The sequence below is a fragment of the Telopea speciosissima genome, chromosome 3, assembly GCF_018873765.1.
Source record: "Telopea speciosissima isolate NSW1024214 ecotype Mountain lineage chromosome 3, Tspe_v1, whole genome shotgun sequence".
NCBI classification, from domain to species: domain Eukaryota; kingdom Viridiplantae; phylum Streptophyta; class Magnoliopsida; order Proteales; family Proteaceae; genus Telopea; species Telopea speciosissima.
The window spans coordinates 24524522-24544502 of record NC_057918.1 but is presented as its reverse complement, the minus strand read 5'-3'; the positions used below and the strand labels follow the sequence as shown (position 1 = coordinate 24544502).

Sequence of the window (19981 nt, the reverse complement as noted above, 5' to 3'; positions counted from 1 at the left end):
TATAATTTTGTGGCTCTCAGATTGAAATCTGCTACGAAAGTGGAAAGGCTCCTTTAGTTTATGTTGTTATATATAGGGTAGTAGGTTGAGACTAGAAAGAGAGAGAAACTAAAAAGACGTATTCTAATACGTCTCCCTCTCTCTTCAAATTGTCTCCCTAAAACCTCTCCTTCAACCACCTAGATGAATCTCAATCATCCATTATAAGTTACAACTTGGCAGTATTAGTTTCCAATACGTATGTGATGCAAGAGCAATTTTTTGGGCTGGACCAAACTCGTTGGAGATGAACTGGGTCTTACCCATTTTTTGTTTTAATAGGATATTTAGTTATTAATTTATTTATTTAGATTTATTATCAGGATTTTTTTTTTTCTTTTTTTGGGAACCGGAGGTGTCCGGCTTTTGACTGACTAATTCCCCAAGGACTCGTGCACGACCCCGCAATACAAACGGGAGATACTGGGCCCCCATGTTCACCAGGGAGTTTCCTCTTAGGCAGGTGAACCCAAGGGGGGAGGCAGATTCAGGACCTTCACCTTCCTTAGGTCTCCTCCTTTGCCAATTGCACTGCCCCTTGGGTTATTTATTAGCAAGACCCCGCAACACAAACGGGAGATACTGGACCCCCATGTTCACCAGGGAATTTTCTCTTAGGCAGGTAGACCCAAGGGGGGAGATAGATTCAAACTCAAGACCTTCACCTTCCTTAGGCCTCTTCCTTTGCCAATTGCACTGCCCCTTGGATTATTTTTTAGCGGGATTATGGACCTGTGGTAGAGTCCATTTTATGTTTTAATTAGCCAACTGCACTGCCCCTTGGGTTATTTATTAGTGGTACTATGGACCTGTGGTAGAGTCCATTTTTTGTTTTAATAGGTTTTTTGTTTTTTTAGATAGAATATGTTTTAATATGTTTTTTTTTTTTTGATAACCGGATTTCATTAACGTGAGAACAACGTTCCCGAAGCATCCGCAAACAACAGAGAGGATAAGAAAGAGGGAGGGATCGAAAGCCAGCACATAGAATGCCGAGAGCCTGCAGCTGTGGAAGCAAGCAGGTCAGCAACGCAATTGGCCTACGAAAAGCATGAACAAATAAAATATTATCAAAGAAAGAATTGATAGAATGACAGTCTGACACTATTGCCGCTAGTCTCCACGGCGCTTCTGTGGTGTGCCCATTGAGAAGATTGATGAGAAGTAAATTGTCGCTCTCAATTATAATGTGTGTCAAATTTAGATTTCGAGCTAGTGACATCGCTCGCCTGGCAGATAAGGCTTCCGCCACTAAGGCAGAATTCCATCCAACACCCTCCAAAATAGCACAAATAAACCTCGCAAGATGATCACGATAGACTCCTCCAATTCCCGCGTCACCTGAGTTTCCTTTGCTAGCTCCATCTATATTAAATTTGAGGAAAGGAGAAGGGGGCATATTCCATCTGATCATTCGAATTGGCTGTTGAGGACGAATTTGGAAGTGCTGAAGAGCTTCCTTGGCCATTGTTATCCAAAAATTTGTTTGAGTTTAAAAATTATACCGCAAGTGTACGGGTCAATCATAGCTATGGGTCGAACACGAGGAGATATACGTCACTCTAATTAACTAACTTAAAAGTAATGCAAAGTGAACCAAATTAAAGTGTTAAATTAAACTAATGAAACTAATGAAAATTAATGCATCCTAACTCATATGCATCTAACAAAATTAAGGGATTAAGTTGGCGTCCTAACACATGAGCATCTAACCTATCAAACTAATGTAAATTGAAAGAAATAACAAAAACGCAGCCACACTTCATAATCACATAAAAAGAAATAAGAGAATAAAAGTGCATCCACATACCACAATCATACAAAAAAAAATAAAAGAAATAGAGGGAGAAGGAGAAGAAGAAGATAGAGAGAGATAGAGGAGAAGGAGAATGAGATTGAGAGTTTAGATAGTAAAACCTGGATGTGCTTGCATGAATGTAACTGAAAAGCTTGAATACTTCATAAACTTACCTTGGCCTCTTCTTCTAAATCTTCAAGTCTTGTCATCAACTTAAGAACTTAGACTAGAAGGCTTAAAACCTAAATTATAATTAAGAAATTACAATCCAATTGAAGACTTAAATTGAAATTAAAGCATAAACTAAACCTATTACAACCATTAAATGAAAATCAAAAAGCAAACTAGAACTTAGAAAAGTAAAAAATCACAACTTACAAAGAGAAGAAGAAAAGAAATTTTACTGAGTGAATGAACTAAAAATTACATTAAAACTGAATTAAAATAAAACTAGAAACTAACCAAAAAAACTAACTTCTTACAACCCAAAGGGCAAGGGGTATTTATAGGGGGAAAAGAGGAGAAGAGAGAAGAGGGAAGTGTAAGAGAAATATTCCCTAAGAAAAGAGAATATTTTCTTCTCCTTTCTCTTTTACAATGCCTTGAATCCTAAGAAAAAAATAGAAAGAAGAAGAAGAGAAGATTGTTTACATCGACCTTCTATTTCTAGAAAAGTAAACTTCCAATTCTAACAAGTGCTTCCTTTTCTTTGTAAATATCTTCTCCAAGCAATAAAATCAAAGCATCTTTGACTTTTCAACTTTTCATAGGTGAGAGAATATCTTTCAAAATAAATCTATCCCAAGTAGAATTTCAGAAGTGCCCTTGAGAAGTTGGAGGAGAGAGATAGTAAGGGTGATGACTAGGATTCCTCTAAGAATAAATAAAATACCCATTCTGTCCTTCAGAAAACGTGGAGCATAAAGTACTTATATAGGCCTTATCATTGTGTTCCTTGCGAAAAATCACCCAAAATAAACCCAAATTTCGTCCAATTTGGAGTTCGGGAGCCCAAGATATCTCAAGTTGAAGTTGGACTGTCCAGAACCCTCCAAATGGAATCTTTCGGGTACAGGAAATATAACTTCTGGTTATTGTGTTAAGGCCCCTAAAATCCAAACTTTTGCTTCACTTTGTCTCCGGCCGACTATTAATAATTACAAATAAATCCTTATAGACCATTTTCGTGCTTTGTTACAGAAACGACCGTAACTTCTTCGTTTCAACTTGGAATCATGAGCTGTTTGAACCGTTGCGAAGCTGACTCGATGGGCTATGCATCCAAGCCATTAACACCTTTAAACAGCTTAAAAACATTTTCTTGGCATCATCTCCTCCATTTTCACAAGAATTCACCTAAAACTTGAAAAGCACAAGAAAGCATCCAGTAATTCTGTCCAATGTGGTAAAATATATGCTTTATGCCCTAAGATTTCACACATAAATATGCTCATCAATGGCTCTTAGTAAAATGTTGTTTACATTAACTGGCTCCTGTCTGAAAGTGAAGTTCGAGTAACCAACCCATATATACCTTAAGATGCTGCACACAAGCACAGTTCGTAAGATGCTATCTTTGCTGGCTGTATTAAGGGTTTTAATAAAGTTGATTTAAGATTTTCTCTTTTCCAATTGAGTCTCATTTGACTTAAAATTAATTTCAATTTTAGAGTTTAATTAGGATTCTTTAACCATTTTTTTTAAAAGGTTGACGTTTGTCTGACGTGGGCGATACCAATGTAATTAAACGATAATGATACTTCCCCTTTTTCCCGTTACTTTTTGTTTCTCACTTTTGCCCATATCTGTTTAGATAATTCTAATCTGTCCCAGGTTTTATATTTGCTTCCAATTATATCCTTGGCAAATAAATGTTAATTCCTATTGGGTCCTCTCTTCTTTATCTACCAATTTAAACCTTAGAAAATTTTGGTTATTACAAGATTGTCATTTAGTTACACGACCTTTTTTTTGGGTAGAAATTTAGTTACATCACCTATTCTCAGTTTTAGGAACATTGATCATGAAACTTTATTTATGTTCTTATTTCTAGGAATATTCATAACAAGATTTTCACTATCATGATGATGAATATTTTCAGTTCCTATTCCAGACTTACACTGCTTTAGTCACATAAATATTTCGAACATTTAGTTTCAACTCCAAATTTAATGTAGGTACCGCGACGAGATCCGTTAGGTTTCCGTGGTTCCTTAGCGATAAGATATATGGATGACATCACATTTCGATATATCAATGTAAGGGATTGGGATCATGCTTCATAAATTAAAATAAAAAAGGAGTCGACGCCTAAGATTTGGGCCTAGTACCCAATAGGGGTAGCCCCTTCCGGGATAAACGGAAAGGACTACATGATAACATCTGCTTTGGTCAGAGATTCTGGATAAATGGGGAGGTATTAGCACCTCATCTCGTCCCGTTAAATCCAACTTTCTATTATGTGCTAGATTTAGAAGATTCTCCAGTAATAACACGTTTTATATGAACATGCAAGGCTAGATTATGATGCATCAAACATAAGAAAAAAAAATCATTTACTATATACACTAAAGTAAATTACTTTAATGGCCTACATTGTGTCCAAAATAAAGAAAAAAAGAAGTAAAGATGTATAACCTGCGAACAAAATTAATCAAAGTAAAGAAAATACAAAAGATACAAAATATGAGGTGTCACCACGGCTCAGGTGGAGACGAACAATCGGCTTACCTCTCTCTTGTCAGACAGAGTAATGGCTATGTAAAAGGGATTTCACTACTTAGACTTCGGGTAGAGTAACGACTGTATATGAGATTTTTAATACCTGGATTCGGACAAAATAACGGCTAAAAAAGCTCTGCTTATTTTGATGTTGACAAAATAATGACTATAAATGGATAAAATATAGGTTAGAAAATGTGCAAAAAAGGGGGTCATAGGCAACACAAACCTCAGACAGAGTGACCGCAGTCTAACTCATGAATTGAAGGGGGACGAAAGCAAGACAAAGACTTGACAAGGCTTGGAAATGGCTCAAAAGAGCATAAAACAGAAAATGGAGACGAAGTGAAGGAGGGCTAAGGCCTCTTCAAGTCTATCATGAGAGGGGGGTCACCTCTATTTATCTGACTGAAGCAATCCTGTGGTCCCGTCCTCTGCGCAGCGTAGCGGTTTTTCTGGGTCGCAAGTGCTTAAGGCCTGCGACGGCACGGTGGCATGATGACGCCTGCGCTGACGCTGCAATGTGGTCCCCCACATATTCGTGGCATCGCAGGTTTTTGTGCGGTGCAAGAGCTAAGAAAACCGCAGCGCCGTAGTTAGGACATGCCTTCAGAAGTTGCTTTTTATTTTTATTTTCTCCCTTTTGGCTCTTCATAAAAAAGTCTGTCGTGGTCAGGGAATGTGAATAATACATTCCTCAACATTTGATAAAAAGATCTTTCAAATCATTTTTAAGGATGTAACAATGATATGGTTTGGGTGTAGGAGCAAGAGTCCTTCTTGAAAGAGATATCGATGTTTGTCAGTATCCTATTGTCATCATTGCCGGAGGGTGACAAAATTCAGTATCTACACTTAGGTTGCTCTAAATCCCATCAAAGCATGAACTCCTTTTATGAGGGGATCAACTACCATATCACTTGTAGGTGTGTAGGTTACTTTAAATTCTCTTCTATTTATCGTTTAATACTGATTTTCTATATGTTTTCCCCTTAAACCATTTCTACCACTCTGTATCAGATTTATTGCTTTCTGATTTTCATAAAAAATTCATTTAGAAGATTCAACCTGAAATTCCATTAAGGCTCCTATGTATGCCTTGTAACACACCCTTGTTTTTTGCTACCCCAAGATACAACTACACCTTCAAATATAAACACATGTTCAAAAGTGGACTTAAAATCATCTTTTTCACCTCCGAAATCAACATTGAACCATTTAATAACCTTAAGCTTTTCAAGTACCAATCTGCTACAATAACCTATCGATCACCAAGGACAACAATTTCAAACTCAGTTCGAAATTCACTCAAACTTAACCAAGAATGGTGAAACATTAAGCCTCTAAATTTGACTGATGCAAATTGAAAACAAAAAACTCTGTACAACAAGAGCTTTAAGGGGAATTATTATTTTTATTTTTATGGAGCATTAAGGGTAAGCCTGTAAACAGATCGGATTCGGCTCGGATACGGATCGGATGTAATCGGATTCGGATATTTCCTGATCGGATACGGATACCTCTAAACAGATTTGGATGGATTCGGATGCGGATCGAATTCGGATTTTCGACCATCCATTTATACCTTTACCTTGTGTAACCCAAACCTTCCTCTCCCTGGTGGATACAATTCACTCTCAATCCATAGGTTTAGATCATGATTCTCTTTTCCTCATATTCTAGAACCTGTTGAATCTTCAAAAACTCTCAAGATCGTTATTTACTTAATTTTTTCTAATTAAGTATTCGGATTCGGATTTTTATCGGAATATTCGGATTTTTTTCCGGATATCTCTAATCGAATACGGATGCCCCTAAACGGATACAGATGCGGATAGAATTCGGATTTTTGATTATCCATTTACAGCCCTAATTAAGGGATGTTGAACAATGCAATTTTTTATTGAACAAAAGGAGAACCTAAACAATATTTACCAAAAAAAAAAAAAAAAGGAGAACCTAAACAATCATGTTCGAAAGTGAACCAAAACACATTAATTTCCCCTTTGTTTAAGCAACTTATGATCCAAATTTCAAAGTCATACACACTATTCAAACATCTAATCCTCAACAAAAATCTTTAAAAGAAAAGCAGAATTACCTTTGCTTGCCGAAGTAGAAAGGGTTTCTTGTACAGCCTACCTCTTTGTACTATGCAGAATTATAATGTGGCACACATTGCATAGAGAGGGCATGGTGTGGATTAGCCACATGTTAAATCTCATAACCTAACACAATCAAATGCATTCTCATACATGTTTATAGATATTTTTATTCACATGCACCTTGTTCGTGGTCCTTGATCTTAAATCTTTATTTTGTTACATAGTATATCTTTTTTGCATTTAAATTTGACATGTGATGAGGGGACCTTGATTTCTATCTGTTCAAAAAAAAATTGTACTCATTTATACGGATGTCAAATTAGAACTAGGACCGAAAATCAAAACCAAAATCGAAACAGATCGAATAAAATTTGGTTTGATTTGAATATTAGATTTCAGAACCGATTCGATTCTCGGTTCAGTTCTGATCAAGCATAGTATGTTTTTTTTTATAATACAAAAATATTATATTATATTAATACATTATAATATTAATATATTATAATACATATTATTAATGTTAGTATTAGATTTTATAATATTATTATATTATACTATAGTATTATAGGAACTGAATAAGAATTGAAACCAAGCAGATTCGGTATGAATATCGAATTTCAAAACCGATTTAATTCTCAGTTTTATTCCAGATCACAACAACACTCTCCGAAATCGAACCAATTGACACCCTTACTCATCTGATCGAGAGCTCATCTGAGTTTTACTTTCCTTGTGGCAAATGTTTGGACGAACACAATTTTTTAAACACATTTGTTACCATTGCTTGAAAACAAAGAAAAGTGATATATTTTTAAACACTCACCCTATCCTTACCTAAAAGCCGGACTTAATCCTAAGACCTTGCTACAAGTTACAACCAGCCATCCACCAAAAAAAAACAAAAGTTACAATCAGCCTCAAACCCTCACCAACCGCATCCGCTAACTTCAAAGTAACAATCAACTTATAATTTAAGTGCAGACGTCTCCCACGGCAGGTTAAAGAACGCTGCTGCTCGGTCGCGATCTAGGCGAGGCTCCAACGCCCAGACATAGTAAGATGGTAACCACCTAACTCTTATGGAAATGACATTCACCAAAAGAAAAAAAACTCTTATGGAAATGACCACCTTGTCTTTATGAAAAGGCAAAAATCCTATGGCGTAAGGCATTCATTTTCAAGGCAGAATCGCAGAACGTCTAGAGCGCAACTGATTAGTGTCCTTTTCCATCTTTTATAATATAAGACACAATGTACAAATCATTATGTGAAAGGCACGGAAAAAAAGTAATTCCAAACCGAAAAATTATCTTCTCCAATTCCTTAAAGTGTGGCAGTGCGGCAATGCTAGGTGGAGATGTCGACATCTGGCAGCTGCTGCATCCAACTGTCCATATCAATGAGCTCAGACCGTTGAATGCGACAGCTGCTAGGTGTCAACATCTCCACCTAGCACTACCGCACTGCCACACTTTAGGAATTGGAGAGGATAATCAAGAATCCATCCCTAATCCGGTCAATTGGATTTTTATCTCATAATTTATATTAAGAATAATAAAAATAAAAACAGGGAAAGAGAACCCAACCCAGTTGCATAGCACACGTTGACCCTATGCCTTGACACAAGGGTGCACGAAATAATCGCTGCACCCCCTGGAACCCTGGAAATCATTAGCGATGCAACGGTTATTTGGGGCGCCACTCTGTGAAGGCGCAAGGATATGATGGTGTGTCTGGCATTACCAGTTGGCGCTCTTTCTTGCATAAAAAGAATGTTAAATTGAAAGTGTGATTCATTGGTCTTGTTGCGGTGAAATCTGAGTTGTTGTCTGCCTGGCCGAGTTGATCTGCACAAGCAAACAACACAAGACAAAAGAGTGTCAGTCTGAGCCGGTTAGTACACTCCAATGCCTAAGTCAGATCTCTGCAACTAATATAATACTCAAATCCAAAGAATAGGAATTGAGAGAGTTCCCTTTACCTGGGATAGACGTTACTATTTATAGGTTTGAGATAATAGATCGGTATGGGAATTACCCGATTGGAGATAAGAAATTGTGTCTCATGTAGGCCTAGGTGTCATCTCCAGGATGTGACACCTGTCGGGTTGAGAGTCATGAAGAAAGTGTGACCTTAACCAGTTTGGGTTATGGTAAGGTTAATTAACCATGATGTTTAATTTAGATACTCGTTGCCCAAGTCTTATGTTCGTTCTGAATAGGCTAGGCCAATCTCCTTCTTGACTCGGTAGTTATTTTTTCCACTCAAGTTCATACCCGTTGTTTGGTCGGGTGTCTGGTTTGTATGTAATTTGGTTCACTTAAGTTTTCTACGGTTCATCCTGGGTCTCATGGTCGGTCCGGCATTCGTCTAGTTTACCATGTGTCATTAACCGATTATTGATTTCAATTATGGTTCATCAGTGATAAACCATAATAATAACGGCCTATCACCTGGTGACATGTGGCTGGTCCCAGGCCAAGTCTGAGAACCCGGTCCAAAAGAGAACCAGACGCCGACCGATCGAAGATGACAGATCAAGCCAAGGGAAGACTTCTTGAGGATCGGCGACATGGCCGAGCCATCCATGATCGGCGATGTGGGTGAGCCCGTGATCAGCCATGTTGCCGAGTCTCAAGATTGGCTCCCCAGGGCGACATTGAGACCTCTACCATCGAAACATGGCCGAGTCCCCTCAGAGATGCCTCCCAAAGCCAAAGGGTTGGATATTCGGCGACATGCTTAAATCACGAGACATCCCGATGTTCACGGGATATGATGAGTAAGCCACATACCAATAGCAAAGCCATCTTATGGACTTTACCTATTGGCCGAGATCTCTATTTTCCCAACACTTGGAAGATCCCATCCAAAAATAGACTCTTGCCATCGAGTCTTCTCCATGATTGGCTAAGGTATGAGGCAAAACTCACTTTTTTCATAGAGTGCCTCCAAGAGGCCTCCATGGTAAGTTAAGCAATCGAGTCCTGCACGGTCGGTGGGTAGGCCGACCCCTTCTCACTCAGAACCCTTGACAACCCCTTCGCGCTCGGAGGACGGGTCCCACGAAAACACCCGAGATGCCTCCCAAAGCCAAAGGGTTGGATATTCGGAGCCGAGCCCTCGAACGAGGCGATAACCGTCAATTGCTTAAATCACGGAGCTGCGTCAGCACATCCCGATGTTCACGGGATATGATGAGTAAGCCACATCTGGCCGTTATCCAATAGCAAAGCCATCTTACACTCGAATAAGGACTCTTACCTATTGAAGAGTCTGTTTCTGAATACAGCTCTAATTTTCCCAACACTTGGAAGATCCCATCCAAAAATAGGACTCTTGCCATACGAGGACTCTTCTCCACCGCCTCATTCTTGCTCTATAAATACTAAGGTATGAGGCATAAATCGGGGCTCACTTTTTTTCATAGAGTGGAATTGCAGTTGCTTTGGAGACCTGACTTAGGCATCAGAAAGTTCTTGGCTGGAGTCACATCGCTCTCTTGTGCTAACTCAATTTTTTACCGGCTCATCCGAGGACAAACCGGACGACAATGGTTTTCAGACACAACAATCAGGTCAATACATAAGATCACGTGAAGTTATCATTCAACTCCCCAATGAAATAAAAATCCAAGGGAAAATTACAAGATTAGGTAGAATCAAGTTTCACTTTACAAAACTAACTAACTAATGTTTCATTTAACTAATGTAGCAATATGAAAGATTGGTATTACAAAAATAGCTAAAATAGTAACTATTGTACGCAACCTCTTACGAATTGGACAATTTCACCCTTCTTCTACAAGACTAAAACTGGTGATTCGTCGTCCGGATGGTCACGCTGCCCTTTCACCGAAGTTCAACTGTCCTCCTGTACCTCTAACATTACTGGATTTCTGGGTTATGGTGGCACGATACTGAGCATCCCAGTAGGTTGAATCAAAATATGAGTCATATAAACCATCCCTTGTTGAGGAATGCGTTCTTTATTCTATTGTATGAGCAAATACCATCACCAGTAAACAAAAGGGTTTTGGATTCTGTATACCTTCCGTATGAATCCATATCGAAGCTTGTTCTCTCCATAGCTCAACCCTGGGTAAAGCGTCCCCTCCTCTAAGTCCCCTTTGCTCACGCTCTTGAATTCATACATCTCTCTCTCTCTCTCTCGCTCTCTAGAATTCTAGATCCTCCCTACGAAGTTCGAATCGCAAGAGTTAAAATTCTAGATCTTACCATCTGGTTTTCATTAAAAATTGGATTTTTTGGATCATGGATTAAGCGTTTGAATGATTTCCAATGCTCTTGCAAATCTTTCTGGGTGAAGTTTGATTTAATTTGTTTTCAATTCGTTAGGGTTAGGGTTTCTGGGTGACGGTGACGGTGAGGGTGGCAATTGAAAAGAAGATTAAGAGGAAAATGGGGGTAAAAATGTCATAATACATACTGAGATGAAAGAAAACAATGTTTTGGCTACTTTTGTAATGCAAATATTTATCCCCTATTGGATCTAATCATAATCCAATTTTACTATCCACCTGTGGGGCTTGCCGTTCCTATAAAAAATTATTTCATTTTCAAGACGTTTGGACTTTTCACCCATCCTTCCCCGAGTTTTGTTCTTCGATCTATTTGGAAGGCTAACCCTTCTGATCCCGTTAATTGTAAACTCTCATGTCTCTCTAATGCACTCCGCAGTTGGAATAAGGATGTGTTTAGTCATGTGTCTTATCTAAAGTGTTGCCTTGTTGACTCATTTTTCCATATTTCTAATAGTGCTTCCCCTGATGGCCACGCATTTCAGCATATTTCAAACAAACTCAGTTGGATTTTTCAAGCTAAGGAAGTGTTTTGGCTTTAGAAATCTAGACATTTGTATATTAAGGATGGTGACAGGAATACTAAATTTTACCATTCTGTGTCTAAAATTAATTTACGAACTAGGTAGATTGATTTTCTTTTTAATGATCTTGGTCAACAGGTGGAGGATCCTAAGATTATGGCTCTGCTATTTGCGGACCATCTTAAATCTATCTTTACTACTTCTGAGCCATTGGATTCTACCTTCATTGAATGCCTCTTCCCTAAAGTTCTTAATGACCAGGATTGTAGTTCAATAAATAGTTGTTGTTCCTTCAATTCAGGAAATCAGGAAGGTGGTGTTCTTGTTGGGACCATTTAAGGCACCTGGTCCTGATGGGTTTCAAGTAGTGTTTTTCCAAAAATATTGGGACCTTGTGCAAAAAGATTTAGGTGCTTTTGTTTCAAATTTCTTTTTGGAAGCTTCCATTCCTTCTAGAACCAATCATTCTTTGGTCTGCTTAATTCCTAAATTTGATAATGCTCATAAGGTGGGGGATTTCAGACCAATCAGTTTATGTAATGTCACTTATAAAATACTTTCAAAATTAATTGCCAATAGATTGAAACCTTTTCTGTCATCTATCATCTAGCCTTTTCAGGCTGCGTTTATTCTAGGACGACAGATCTCTGATAACATAATCCTGGCACATGAAATCTTTCATTTTTTTAAACATACCAAGAGTAAAACTGGTTTTGCTGCAATTAAGATTGATATGTCTAAGGCTTATGATAAGTTGGAGTGGTGTCTGGTTACCTCCCTTTTTGATTTTTTGGGGTTTTGGTACTCACTGGAAGAAATTAATCACTTCTCTTATATCGACTTCCTCCTTTTCTATTAAGTTGGATGGAAGCCCTTTTGGTCACTTTACCACGTCGCGAGGACTGCGCCAAGGTTGTCCTCTTAGCCCCTACCTTTTTATTGTTGCTTTAGAAGTTCTGTCCCGACTAATCTCTGCTTATCGGGAATTGCATCTTTTTCAAGGGGTTAAGGTTGCTCGTGGGGCCCCTGAGATTACTCATCTTTTGTTTGCCGATGAAATTTTTATTTTTTGTCGGGCTTCATCGAAAGACTTGCTGACCGTTAAAGCTATTTTTAATCTGTTCTCTGACCTTTCAGGACAGGAAATCAATCTTGCTAAAAGTGAAATACACTTTAGCAGAAACATCCCTCCCTCAGATAGCCTGGCCCTTTCTAATCTTCTTGGAATTAAAGAGATGGGGGTTAACTCTAAGTATCTAGGGACTAATCTATTTCCATGCAGGTGTAAGGTAAGGGAATTTAGCGGGGTAGTAGAACGAATGAAGAAGAAGATGATTTGAAAATCAAACTTATTATCCTTTGCAGGTAGTAAGGTTTTGATCCAATCGGTATTAGCCTCTACTCCTGCTTTTGTTATGAATCATTTCTTGTTACCTAGGAAAATATGCAGGGAGATTGACTCTGTCTGTCTCAAATTCTGGTTGGGTAATAAGCAAGGTAAGAGAAACTCTACTTTGATTGGGTGGGATAAGATGTGTCGTCCTGCAGCTCAAGGAGGGCTTGGGTTTCGTAAGGCCGAACATCACAACAAAGCTCTGATTCTTAAGCTCGGTTGGAGGATTCTCACTGAACCTCATTCACTTTGGGCCAAAACCCTCAAGGCAAAATACTTTTCGAAGACGTCGTTCTTTGACCCGACTACTAAATCCAAGAAAGGTTCATTTATTTGGAACAGTATTTCCAATACTATTCCCACTCTTGAAAACTTGGTTACTAGGAAGTTGGGTAATGGAGAGACCACCTTCTTTTGGATTGAAAAATGGAATAAATCAATTCCATATAGCCTGATCACTTATTCCAACTCTGAGGTTTCATTAAAACAGATCAGGCTACCATATCCCAGATTAATATTTCTGACGAGTTCACTCGAAATTCTATTAAGGTCATGATTCCAACTAGTTTGTACCACATGACTTTTTATTTCAATTTAATTGATTCTCATGATAGTTGGTGGTGCTCTTTAACCAAAACTGGTAAATTCAGTGCTAAACATGCTGCTATGTTTCTTCTATCTCCTCCGAGTGACAATTCGCGTTGTGTTTCCGCTTGGAGGAACTTCTTTTGGAAACTGAAGCTTCATCCAAAATTTAAAATTTTCTTCTGGCGTTTGATACATGCAGGACTTCCGGTCAAGGCGACTATTTCAAAATGGTGTCAGGTCGACCCACACTGTGCCTTCTGTGAAAATTGTATTGAATCCTACTGGCATCTATTCCTATCCTGCGATTGGATCAAACATATTTAGGTAGCTAGACCTCTTGGTCTACATACTGAATCTCTGGTCTTCAAATCCTTGAGCGACCTTTGCTTTAACTTTCGCTCTTCAATAAAGATAGATAAGGCATCCTATACTTGGTTCTTTGAGGTTTTCATTCTTACTTGTTATTTTATTTGGTCTGCCAGGAACAAAGTTCTATTTGGGGTTGAGAAACCAAATGCTCTATGGATATTAAACCAAGTTAATCGATGAATAGCGGATTTACAACTTTACCCCACCCCAATCTACCCCAATGATGTACACATAATGAGAGACAATTTATATGATTTTACAGATTGGTTATCTGTTCCGCGGTTTGAATATCCCATTTTAATGTGTGTAGGATCCCAGATTTCAGGAGTAAGACTGGGAGGTTGGTTGTACTTTTTTTTGTTGGATGGAAGATTTTTGTGTGTTTGCTGCAGGGAAAACAGAATCATCAACTTCGTGGGAATCTGAATTGTACAGTATCAGGACAGGTTTAGACCATGCAATCCGATTAGGCTTGCAGATAAAAGATATTTGGTGTGCAAATGAATCCATAGTCAAGGCTCTTCCATCACCTTCTATAATGCTGTGGCCTTATAATTATATTAATGAATTAATGTATATAAGCAATAAAACTCAAAACACTATATTTAACTCGCATAAGGATGATCTATGTCTAGCTATAGGTTTAAATCTTGCATCTTCTGTGCAAGACAGTACTATGTTATATTTTAGTAGTCCTATCAAATGGACTTTGTTCTCATCAAAAGGAAAAGAAAAGAAAAGAAATATTGAATGGTCAATTTTGTAATGTGAAACGCAATTGTAGATAATGTTGTAATATTCCTAAAACCTAATTCATATAGATTCCCTGGTGTTTCACAAAGAAAAAAGATAAAAAAATTCCCCAGTGCATGTTCTCATTGTCCTCTGCTCAGGGACTTAAGAAAATATTAAATATTAGCTCATACATGACCAGGTCCAGCTGTTGTTGTGGGGTCTATCGAATGCGCATGTGGCCCCTTTCCCTTCGAGTACGATGCTGCTCATGCTGTCATGTATCACCTACGATCTCCGTAGGAAGTGTAGGTTTCAGTTTTTAGGGTGCCACATGGCATCCATTGGATGTATTTCCAGAGTAGTTACTCTAGATGTACATTTTTTTTTTGTTTTTTATAAAGGAACTTTATTAACGGTGAAAACAATCCCTGACAAACTAGTAAATTAGGGCTGCAAGAGGATCGGGTTGCACCGAGCTTTATAGAATCCTAGTCCAATCCTTTTTTTTTTATTGGTAAACATCTTAGCCCAACCCTGACTCTCCTTAATTGGGCCCAGGCCCGACCCTAATTCAGGGCCTTAAAATTCAACCCTGACCCGCCCTCAGGGTCGGGTTGGACTAACCCTGATTGGCCTTGACTCCCCTTAGTTGGGCCTAGGCCCGACCCTAACTCAGGGCCTTAAAATTCGACCCGCCCTCACGGTAGGGCCGGACTGACCCTGATTGGCCCTGATCATGGGGAGGGAGAAGGAAATGCATGGGCTAGAATGGGTCGAGGAGAACACTATCAATTTTACATAAAATAACACTATAATAAAATATATTATATCATTTATTATCTTCATATACAATATATTGTATAACAAAATGTGGGTGACGTTTAAATTTATAATATATATATAATATCAATATATATTTTATAGTATAACTTAAAATAGGATCGGGCCGAGTTGGGCCAGACTTAACCCGAGGCCTCAGCCCTGACCCGACCTGACCTTGATTTAGGGCAAAAAAATTTCATTCCTAACCCTATTGAGGCTCAGGGCGGGCCAGGGTGGGTTTGAGCCGATAGGGCCAAACTTGCACCCCTACAGCAAACAACGAAAGCAAAAATACTGCAAAATACAAGAAACAGGGGGACCCAACCACTACAGGTTTTGTTGAGTGAAAGCACCCAACGAAGCCAAGTGATCCGCTACTGCGTGGATGTACATCCAGAGATGCTCCTTTATCGCATTAGCGCTTTTAGATTCTGGCAAACAAGACCAGTCAAATACAGTGAGTGGGCCCTGCGCACAACCAACTACTCCTTGTTTTTCAACGCCATTCTTTCTGATGAATCATGGGAGCATAAAATTCCAACTTTCAGGGTTTATTTACCAAACTACCCTTAGGATGCTCTCTGCCTTTCTATAATTGGCCACGGCAATCATCCCACATGCTCAAGAAAACGCTAGTCTTGTGATCCTATGAGAAAGAGGAGCAGTTGAGGAAGCTAGTGTGACCACACATTGTTCTTAACGTGGCATCTGATGACGTCAAGTCCAACGTCATGATCCACCATTGTTAAATAAATCGAAATCTTGATAAAATGATGGGACCCACCACGGTTTGAAGTATTAGTATTGTATCACCCGAATCTCACAATGCGTAACGGTTTTGGCACTGGCCGATTCTATCAGTAACATGGTACAAAGAGGTAAAATAGTCAGGAATCCTCTTTTTTTTAAAGAAATTAATGGCAATTTCCGATACCCCGATACCATGCACTTAAACCATGGGACCCACTTGATCCTAACATCGACTAAAGAACGTGTTTTTTTACCGGATAAGGTTTGGTGAAGGTGGGAGAGACTTCGCATGGCAACAGTGGAATTGGAGTGATGAGGCGTTCAACTAGTGACCGGCACACCGGCTCACCAACCACACTGGGTCCCACCAACTTCACGACCTCCTTTCCTTTGTTGACATTTCCTTTTCTCTTCCCCTGGTTATTATCCGGGTCCGACTCAGAGTAAAATATTCCTGAAGTCGTTCGTTCTCTCGTCCACGTCAGCAGGTGCGGTAGGTAAATCACGGTTCTCCTCTCTCTCTCTCTCTGCTCGCTCTCACTTTTTGTATATATAACCCAACCTCGCCAACCCAAATATCAAAACAACATAAACCCCTCCCTACTCTCCTCTAACGTACGCACCAAGCACACAGGCGAAATCATTCTTTTCGTTTCCGTTACAGGTGAGTTTTCTTTTCTTTGAAATCGATCCATCTTTCATGGATTTTCAATCTATGTTGCTAAAAGATAGAGGTAATCCGATGATTGATCTTTGTTGTTCTTATTGTTGTAGGTTTCAAGATGAAAATAGAGGTGAAGGAATCAACTATGGTGAGGCCGGCGCAGGATACGCCGCAGAGGGGGCTCTGGAACGCCAACGTCGATCTGGTGGTACCGAGAATGCATACACCGAGTGTTTATTTTTATAGGCCGAACGGGTCTTCCAATTTCTTCGACCCCAACGTATTGAAGGAGGCTTTGAGTAAGGCGCTTGTGCCGTTCTATCCCATGGCTGCAAGGTTGAGGAGAGATGAAGATGGTCGTGTGGAAATCAATTGTAATGGAAAAGGCGTGTTGTTTGTGGAGGCTGAGACAAGTTCGGTTATCGATGATTTTGGGGATTTTGCTCCGACGATGGAACTCAAGCGGCTTATCCCTACCGTCGATTATTCCGGCGATATCTCTTCCTATCCTCTCCTGGTGTTGCAGGTACGAGTTTTTTTATAAAACCTTGATCCCCTCGATTTTGTTGATAAACTAGGAAAGGACGCGTTGGTAAGATTCCTTTGTCGAAACGAATTTTAAAAGATCTTGCTGTTGAGGGTACGTTTGCTAAGATTTGTTTATTAAAGGGTGAAACGATTACCTTCCATGTGAAACCGTTCCTGCAAGCCGTAAAACTGGAAAATTGAATATGGCCCCCACTGATTTATTGGGATCAAAAGACCACCCAGAAATTGATTTCGCCCGGTGTTGTTCGAGTTAATGGGGTTTTTTTTTTTGGTACAAAGTTAATGGGGGTTGAAAAAGCTCTTTCCGTTTTTCAGTTTTATTAAAAAAAAAAAAAAGAAAAATTTCACAAGTCACACCAAATACCACCTATTACATGTCCATAGGTCCTCCCCACACTCCGTTGTGTGAGAATTGAGATCCACACTTTCTTAGTTGTTTACAAAAAAATAAACAAATAAAAAAAAGTAACTAACCCCTTTTTTTGTTTTTTTTTTGTAGTTATTCGTATCATTAGCTATTGTGACGTTTTCAAAAGTCACACTAGAGATGTAAGGTTTTTTTATGAGCAGAGTTGTCAACCGATCAGGCTCGGTTAGTCTCGATCGAGCCTAACCGGGCTTAAATCATTTCAAACCATGACTGCCTGTTTAGATAATTGGGCCGGGCCTATATGGGCTTGGTCGATCTCGAACTATAACCTGGGTGTAATCGAACGATGAGCCTCCTTAACTCTATTGGCTCTTTAAACGGGCCCTAAACAGTGTAGCCCTATGAACACTTTCTATTTTAATCCTCATAAACTGTAATTGGTAACCATATGATGTAGCCTATTACATCATATATTACATCAGAAAGGTTGAATTTTGATAGTTTTGAATCTCTTTTTGAAATCGGTGTACTACCCTCCTCCTCCTCGGTCATTTCTACTTGATGAAACTGAACAGTTTATATAGTTCATTTTCAAAGTTTAACTTGAGAAATAAGAAGGGCTCAGATGGGATCCATTAATGGTGAAAAGTTAGAGACTTTGTGTCTTTATTTTCTCCAAGGAATTGACGTTTTTGATCAATTAAACTCTTACTATTACATCGACCTTCTCTATAAATAAAATCAACTTAATTTTTTAGACTTCTAACTATTTGTAGAAATCAGCGCAATAGTATAATATAAAGGAGTAGAAGAGAAGAAGCTCAATGGTTTGTTTACCTTAACAACAGATAGACCTTAAATATTTGAAAACATGTTAACATGGGACTAAGTTGGATTTTAATTGGACGGGCAGGATCGAATCTGAAATTGATCGATCCGGTTGGGTGTCCTATGGGCTAGGACCCCACATCGGGAATGCCCGATTATTAAACGTAACAGGCTTAAGCACGAAAAAAAAACCAAGCGTCACTGATATGATTTTTCTTATCTGCCAATCAACAGGTTACACGTTTCAAGTGCGGTGGGGTCTCCTTAGGTGTGGGAATGCAGCATCATGTGGCGGACGGAATGTCGGGTCTCCACTTCATCAACACGTGGTCAGACATGGCACGTGGACTCGATCTTAGCATCCCACCGTTCATCGACCGGACTCCTCTCCGCGCAAGAGACCCACCAACACCCGCATTTCACCACATTGAGTACCAACCCGCTCCTTCCATGAAAACCCCTTTACAAACCACAAAATCTCAATCGAGTCCCGACACCACCTCCGTCGCCATTTTCAAGATCACCCGTGACCAGCTCAACATCCTCAAGGCCAAGTCCAAGGAGGGGGGCAACACAAACAACTACAGTTCCTACGAGATGCTGGCTGGACACGTGTGGCGTTGTTCATGTAAGGCACGTGGCCTCCCCGATGATCAGGAAACAAAGATGTACATCGCCACAGATGGACGGTCCAGATTGCGCCCTCAACTTCCACCTGGTTATTTCGGCAACGTCATTTTCACTGCCACGCCGATCGCCGTCTCCGGCGACCTCATGAACAATCCGCTGACATACTCTGCAGGGAGGATCCATGATGCCTTGACGCGGATGGATGATGACTACTTAAGATCAGCCCTTGATTACTTGGAACTACAGCCTGATCTGACGGCTCTTGTTCGAGGGGCCCACACATTCAGGTGCCCCAACATCGGAATCACGAGCTGGGTGCGGTTGCCGATTCATGATGCGGATTTCGGGTGGGGTCGGCCGATATTTATGGGACCCGGTGGGATCGCTTACGAGGGGCTGGCCTTCGTGATACCTAGCCCCATCAATGATGGAAGCTTATCGCTGGCCATTTCTTTGCAATCTGAGCATATGAAGATCTTCCAGAAGATTCTGTATGAGTTTTAAAAGGAACCGATCCGTTCCGGCTGATTTTTCCAAAAACAATTATGTGGGATATTTCGGACGGTTTATCCATTATTTCTTCAAACATTACAAATTTTTTTTTTTCACTCGTGTAACTCTTCCAAGTCTACCAAAAAAAAACCTCTTCCTCGTCTCTTAAATGGGTTTTATTTTATATAACACGGAGACACGGTTTACACCAATACTGAATTATACCAATTTTGCCCTCTTCTGTACATGTTAGAGGTGATTTTCTTTATACCATGGGGGGACA

General features: G+C 39.5%; 1 protein-coding gene across 1 annotated transcript; it reads left to right on the top strand.

The window, feature by feature from the left end:
* The first annotated feature begins 16768 nt into the window (after nucleotides 1-16768).
* Nucleotides 16769-19714, top strand: LOC122654754 (shikimate O-hydroxycinnamoyltransferase-like). The gene is made up of 3 exons (XM_043848991.1): nucleotides 16769-16829; nucleotides 16940-17355; nucleotides 18811-19714. Exons 2-3 carry the CDS (start codon nucleotides 16948-16950, stop codon nucleotides 19708-19710), a joined length of 1308 nt encoding a protein of 435 aa, XP_043704926.1. The 5' UTR covers nucleotides 16769-16829; nucleotides 16940-16947; the 3' UTR covers nucleotides 19711-19714.
* Nucleotides 19715-19981: the final 267 nt, after the last annotated feature.